General features: G+C 50.2%; 2 protein-coding genes across 2 annotated transcripts in view; one reads left to right on the top strand and one right to left on the bottom strand.

Moving 5' to 3' along the window:
* The window catches only part of CSUI_010530 (rna recognition motif-containing protein), a 1,606-nt gene extending 335 nt beyond the window's left edge, over positions 1-1,271 (top strand). The window contains exon 2 of the mRNA XM_068070633.1: positions 145-1,271. Within this exon, the coding sequence (XP_067917392.1) occupies positions 145-659 (515 nt within the window). The 3' untranslated portion in view covers positions 660-1,271. The remainder of the gene's footprint in view (positions 1-144) is intronic.
* A 4,169-nt stretch (positions 1,272-5,440) lies between these two features.
* Positions 5,441-6,666, bottom strand: CSUI_010529 (srs domain-containing protein). Its single transcript, XM_068070632.1, has one exon. The coding sequence runs from the start codon at positions 6,461-6,463 to the stop codon at positions 5,510-5,512; it is 954 nt and encodes a 317-aa protein (XP_067917391.1). The 5' UTR covers positions 6,464-6,666; the 3' UTR covers positions 5,441-5,509.
* Between the last annotated feature and the right edge of the window lie 12 nt (positions 6,667-6,678).

The following is a 6,678-nucleotide window of genomic DNA, read 5'->3' as shown; positions in this document are numbered from 1 at the left end:
AAGATAGATAGATAGATAGGACGTTGTAAGTCTTGGTTGGTGTTGCATACCTGGGTGACTAGATAGTAGACTGTCCGTGTATATACATCTAGATGTATAGGTCTGAAGTGTCTTTATGCTGTATGTGTTATTTTGTATGTTTAGATGGTCGTCCGATAACAATATCCCGTTCAACTCGCGCCATAACGACAGCCAAAAAGCCTTCAAGTTCTCATGCTTCTTCTTCTTCATTCAATTCTTCTCCCTCATCTTTCTCCTCTTCACATCGAGGTCGAGGAAATGCAAGAGGAGGAGGAAGAGGGAGAGGTAGAGAAAGAAGAACGGGTGAGTTTTTTCCCTCCTCTGTCTCGTCTCCTCCTATGAAGACGCGTGGCTTTGAGAGACAGAGACCTCGTATAGCTCTAGGTGAGAGGACAGGGGGAGGAGGAGAAGAAGACGACAAGGTGACAGTGATGAGTAAGAAGATGACCGGAGTCGACACGCAAAGTGAGAAGGAGCATGAAGATGAAAAAGAGCATCTTGATCCCTCGCATGGGGGACAAAGAGAGACAGGTGAAGATCGCGGGGGTAAGAAGGCAGGAGGAGGTGGAGAAGAAGAAAAGAAGAAGAAAACAAATGCCGACTTCAGGAAAATGCTTCTCTCTGGAGACCTGGCCTAAAGGTATGATAGGAGTAGTCAGGTCTTCTTGAATGAAGAAAAACCGAAAAGAAGAATGTGAGAGATGGCCTAGCATAAAGTTGCCGTCTGTTCTGAGAGCGAACGAGGGTGATAAGCATTTCAGGCCAAAGGGACAGGGGAGAAGAGAAGAAGATCATGACAGTGAAGAGAGAAAGAGAAGGAGAAGAAAGAGAGAGAGAGAAAGAAGCGGATATGAGGAGGGTGGCGAGAAACTCAAGGTAAACACATGGACAGAGAGGAGGAGGTGTAAGGTCAGGTAGGTGAAGGCATAAGTATCCTTCTTTCATGAAATCTGTAGAAGATTTCTTTCTTTTGTCGATATCCATCATGCGGCGTATCTTTTCCATTTCAAGAAAGCTAGATTTCTCCGAGACAAACCACTGTAATACTGAAAGGAGAAGATAGAGGACGATTTGTCTCATGTTTCTCCTTCTCTTTTTTTCTCTCGCTTTCTCTCCTCTCTGTTTTCCACTTTGACCGGCGAAGTAAGAAAGAGAGAGAACAAGTTTATCTACATGCCAGAAGGAGGCAGGCGCACTGATTCTTTCTGTAGTATTTATGGACGTCTGTGTGTTTTTCTTTTGTATCTCCATGTATCTTCTTCTTCTTCAGTTTCTGAGTAGGCCGTAGGTAACTCAAGTCATCGTCTGTCTTCGCTTTGGTAAGGGTGTTTCTTTTTGGTTTTTTAAGTCCTGACTGACACTTCTCTGCTTGCGTTGCTCCCCAGTTTGACATCCTAGGTGCATGCTCTAGAGATTCAGAGGATCGATTCTCCATTCCTTCATTCAGATCGGACCGAGCCACTCCCTTACTCACTAGAGACGCAGAGCTTATTTATCTCCTTAGCACAATCTCTTTTCTCTTACCGGCGGCGATTCGTCAAAAGCTCCGCTACGCTCTCGACATACATGTCTTTTCTTCCTCCTCATTTTCACATCAGGAAAGAAGATGCTGAATCAGCGGAGACGTTTCTTTTTTTCTTACAACATCACATTGTGTCTTGGTACGAAGACGACACTGCAAATAGGCGTATCTTTTGACTGAGGACGAGGAAGGCCAAGAGAACAAAAGACGCCTCTGCTGCTTCTTCAGAAAAGAAACAGCAGTGACTCTAAAACACGGTAGAAGTGAGGCAAAGGAGAAAAGAAAGAGAACAAGAAACACCTTTCTTTACAAAAAAAAGCTTTTTCTTGTTTTGGAGCTTTCTAACTGACGTGTCTGAGAGAAACCGTGTAAGTGCTATGGAAGAAAAGGGAGAGCGCCGAGGAAAGACAAGGTGGATGAAGATGATGATAAATGACTAGGTAGCCTGCTAGGGCAGAGTCGCACGAGATCAGTAGGGTGTGTAGATCTCAGAGGCTTTCGGTGAGTTGCGTATCCTACTACTGACCTGATTGGCTTCTAGAGCTTCTCGCCTTTCCAGGGGAGAGAAAAGTCGAACGGCTGAGCTAGAATGGAGCAGCGAACAGCGAGACGAGAGCACCTCTCTGCAGAGTCGATGTGGAGGAGCACACGACACTGCACTGATTCGTAAAGGATCTGCATTGTTGATGTGGTGTGTCTACAATCCAGATAGTGAACTTACTCAGTTCGCTCACTAATTGATGAAGATATGTATCTATACATAGCTATCTCTTTACTCGTCGAGGAGTGAGAAAAGTATTTCTAAAGCGAGGCTAAGCCAAGGCTTCGCTGCACTACAAGCACGTATCCACCTGCACTCAGCGAAGCACCCGTCAACCAGTCAAGTTGAAACTGATCTATGCTTTCATTCTTTTTTTCTGCTCGACGGGTTGTCTGAGTTGTGTAGATATACACGTATTGTCTACGTTTATCTCTCCCGTCGCGTGTTTTGCATGGCAATATCCATATCCTCTCAAGTACTTCTTCCGGCTCGCGGAGAATGAGCGCTTTACTTTGCGTGTCTTAGTGTAGGTAAGAAGGGACGTTGAAGAACGGGGTCACGTCAAGATTCAAAAAACTTTCGTATCCAGGTCAGGCACTTCTTAGGAGAGGCACAGAAACACGAAGCTTTTTGCTTTCCTGAGAAACGCAGTATTGTTCTAGAGATGGTACATCCATCCCAGAGCGCATGCTGCTACACTAACTATGGACCAGCTGGACATCGAGAGAGCAAAAGATCCAGACTCAGTCTGGTGATCTGTATTGCCATCTGTCTCTCCATCCGAGTCTCCGGTCGACGGCGGCAACGAGGCCTTTTTTCCTGGCACGGTCACAAATACGTTACACTCTGGTGTGGTAGTTCGCTCTTCTGTCTCTTTGTTGCAAATGTAGCAGAAGTGCTTGTCCTCCGTTTGGGCTGAAACAAGAGTAAGGTTGAACACTGGCTGGGCGCCGGCTCCATGAGAAGCGGGAAGCTCTTCTGCTTGTTTCTTGGTCTTTTCGAGTGTGGATCCGGGAGCGTATTTGCTCAGATCTCCTACTTTGGTGGTAACACAGTTTCCCGCTGATTTCTCGCTGGGGCTAAGTTCGTAAATTTTCTTCTCTGGAGTGAGATCCTGCTGTACAACTGCTTGGGACTGCGCTTCCACCGGATACAGTTTTGTAGTTCCCGGGCAGTTGAACAGAAAGCTCTCGCTTTCGCCTTTCAGTGTGAGGTCCAGAGGTTTGTCTTTCTCACACTTTTGGGGCGTGTTGTTTTCCCCAGGTGAGGTTTCGCTGTCGCCCAGTTGAATGGATTTGGATCTAGCACCTTCAGCAAGACAGAATCTGGAAACGAAGAGACAGAAGAGGCCGGCACTGATAAGGACAGTGACACGGCGATCAACAGGAAGCACCTGCATTGTGAGCAGCTTGACAGAACACGGATGATTCGGCAGGATGCTGTCCGCCGGATGCGAAAGCCAGTCTGTACCAGCGGATTGCTACACACTTGCTGCCAAGGGTTTTTTTGTCACGTGGGACACACCAGACAGGCCAGTTGATGGGGGCTAGAAGGTCTGTGGGGCCCCAGATGGAAGTGTGCAAAACCAAAATGCTCACACGTTCCTTACGAGGATAAGTTGGGGAGTTTACTAGGAGTGGTATGACGGACCTCTCCGGTCTTTTCTCCTTTTGTGGGTGAGGCTTACGCAGTCCCTTCATCCAAGAGAGAACGACAAAAAACATATCTCTACGGATCCGATGTGCGGAGTACAGGCAGTGCACCGCCCACTTGCGGAGTACAAACTCTTCGGAGTGTAAGCACCCTGTCCCAACGGAGTCAGGTTGGCGCATGCCTCCACGGTTTTCTTTCTTTTCTTCTTCCTGGTCGTGACCCCGGACCAAGGCTTCTGTCACCGGCATTCTCGTGTACTCTTCCATTTGCGGTAGTACCATCCACCGATCACTCAGGAGAAACGCAGTTCTTTCATTTTCCCCCGCTCTAGCCACTGGTTGCGTTGTGTCCTTCTGCTCTACACATGCGTAGTGCGTGCGTGTCCGCGCAGAGGGAAACATTCCTGTTAGCGTTTTTTGGTCCGTGGTATTCCTGAGGGACGGTTTTCCGGAGATTCCTGAAGAGCAGTCAGCCAGCGAATACCAAGTAAGAACATCCAGTTTCGCTGTTGTCCAAAATTGAACACAAGACTCCGTGCTAACGCGCAACGGAGTGAACACTATTCGAGAAGGCAGGACAAAAAGTGCTGTTTTGTTCTGCACAAAACGCAGTATCGCTCTAGGAACGGAGGATCAGTCCTGGCACACATCCTGCTACGCTGAATATCAGCCAGTTGGGGAGTGACGGCGAGAAAGCACCAGACTCAGTCTGCTGATCCCCTCCCGCCTGGTTGCTCTTCTGTGTGCCCATCGTTGTTCCCCCCCCGTCCCCGGTGGTGCTGGCTCTGTTGCCTTTGGCACCGTTACAAAAATGCTGCATGGAGTTGCCGATGTGACTCTGCCTCCCCGTGCAGCTGCATTGCAGGTGTAACAAGTGCGTGTTCACGGATTGGGCTGCCCCGAGAGTAAGGCTAAACACTTTCTGCTGTCCTGCCGCCGCGGCAGACGGTTCCCTCACTGCAGCCTTGCGCATTCCGGGTCGAGTTTCAGAACGAAAATCAATGGGATCGACCTCCTGCGCCACGTCCGTGAGTCGGGACCCGGGGACCAGCTCATCAAGGCTTTTCAACCTTGTTCCGCATGTTTTGGCCGCCATGGCGTCGGAGTTGGGCATGTAGACTTTATCCAGCGCCCCGGAATCCAGGCTTCGGTCCACACCCGGCAGTTGTTTTGCTTCCGTGAAGCTCTGAACCCGCGGGGCACTGAACCAGGAAAGGGTTTAGGGTTTGCGCAAAGTGCAGACCATACTTGTAGTGTAACCACGCTGGGCCACTATACTCAAGGCTATATATATATATATATCTACGAAGTATGGATACATGTAGTCTTCTTCCCTTGTTCACTCTCCGGTCGTCTTGCGGTCTTACGACTTCGGTAACAGACTTGTCTACATGCAGGTACGCTCCTCCACTCAATGGAGCACTGGTCGATCAGTCGGCTCGAAGTCAAAAAACTTCCTTTTGTTCTTTTCTTCCGCTGTAATTACTGTGTGGACTGTATATATCTACTCTGTACGCGCTTGCTGTCTACCCCGACCTTCCCAGGCGTAGCTTCGTACCTAAGAAGATTGTTCCCCGCTTACTGCTTCGTGCTTCTTCCGAAGAACGATACTTAAGGGTTTGGAGGAATAGTCAGCCAGGGACGAGGGGCATTCAGTTCTGGTGTTGTCAAGAAATGGGACAACTTCCGTGCTGTTCTGCCTCGGGTAGGACACTATTCGATGAAGCACGAAAACGAGTGCAGTCTTCTTTGCTAAGGAAACTAGGTCGCGACTCATAAATGGTGCATCAGTCCCAGCGCGCATCCTGCTACACTCAGTCCCAGCCAGTTGAATACCGAGGGCGAAGAACCTGTCTGTCCGCCGTTCTGCCCTCCTGTCTCTCCGCCGGTCTGCCCTCCTGTCTCTCCGCCGGTCTGCCCTCCTGTCTCTCCACCAGTGTTCTCATCCGGCCCCGGTTCTGCCTCCGTCTTCCGGGGGACCGTCACAAATATGGTGCACGTTGGTCCTGGAGTAGTCCGGTCTTTTGCCTCAGCAGGAATGCAAGTGTAGCAGAACTGTTTGTCCTCGGACTGGGCTTCACCAAGAGTAAGTTTGTACACTTTCTGCTCGTTTGCTAACCCGCCGCCTGCCTTCTGCGCCACGCCGGAGTCGGGGCCCTGGGCTTTCTCTTCTGCCCCCTTGGAGGCTAGCTGGAGCATCGATCCTGTTAGAAGGGCACTGAGGGACGCCTCATTCTGGCTGCACGCTTTCGTTGGTGCGGGTGAAGAGGCGAGCTGGAAAACTTTGTCAAGCGAGTCCTCCTGACGTTGTCGACCTTGAGGCGAAACTTCTTGTTCCACCGGGTGAAGTTTTGAGCCAGTTGGGCACTTGAACAGAAAACTCTTACTTCCGCCGCTCAGTGTGAGCTCTACACGATTGTCGGCACATGTTTGGGGCTCGGCAGCTGGTCCAGCTTCACCCGTTGTCGTGTCTTGCTGGAGGCCCGTACCCTGAACAAGACAACATGTGAAAATGGAGAGCCAGATAACAGGGAGGCAAATGACAAGAACGGCTTTCAGCTGGAGATGTACAGGAAGAACCCACATCGTGGTTCCTGCGTGCAGGTACACCAGGTCTGGAATGAGGTCTTGTCCTACGTTTACGCGGGTCCCGTGCAGAGGCACACTCAGTCGCTCGTAGACATCGGCAGACGCAGCTGTCTCCACAGAAGGGCAACGTCTTGACATCGGACTAACCCTGCGACGGGGCGAATGCTATTCATCTGAAAACCACTTGGTTTGCTCCGTCTTTGGGTCCACGTTATGATCGGCAGTCTGTCTTCTCGCCTTCTTGTGGGGCCCCACAGGACGCCAGGTCCCTGCCCGACCGCTCGCTCGCTCCGACACGTTGTGTATCAGAAGGGACTGCCCGAACAGCGGTATAAAACGACGGTGCACACACT

This window comes from Cystoisospora suis, assembly GCF_002600585.1.
Source record: "Cystoisospora suis strain Wien I chromosome Unknown contig_7702, whole genome shotgun sequence".
Taxonomy (NCBI): Eukaryota; Apicomplexa; class Conoidasida; order Eucoccidiorida; family Sarcocystidae; genus Cystoisospora; species Cystoisospora suis.
The sequence above is the reverse complement of the archived record's forward strand: the minus strand, read 5'-3'. Positions and strand labels throughout refer to the sequence as shown.

Coding starts and splice junctions, on each gene's coding strand:
- CSUI_010529 (XM_068070632.1), bottom strand. CDS start 6,463: ATGTCAAGACGTTGCCCTTCTGTGGAGACAGCTGCGTCTGCCGATGTC.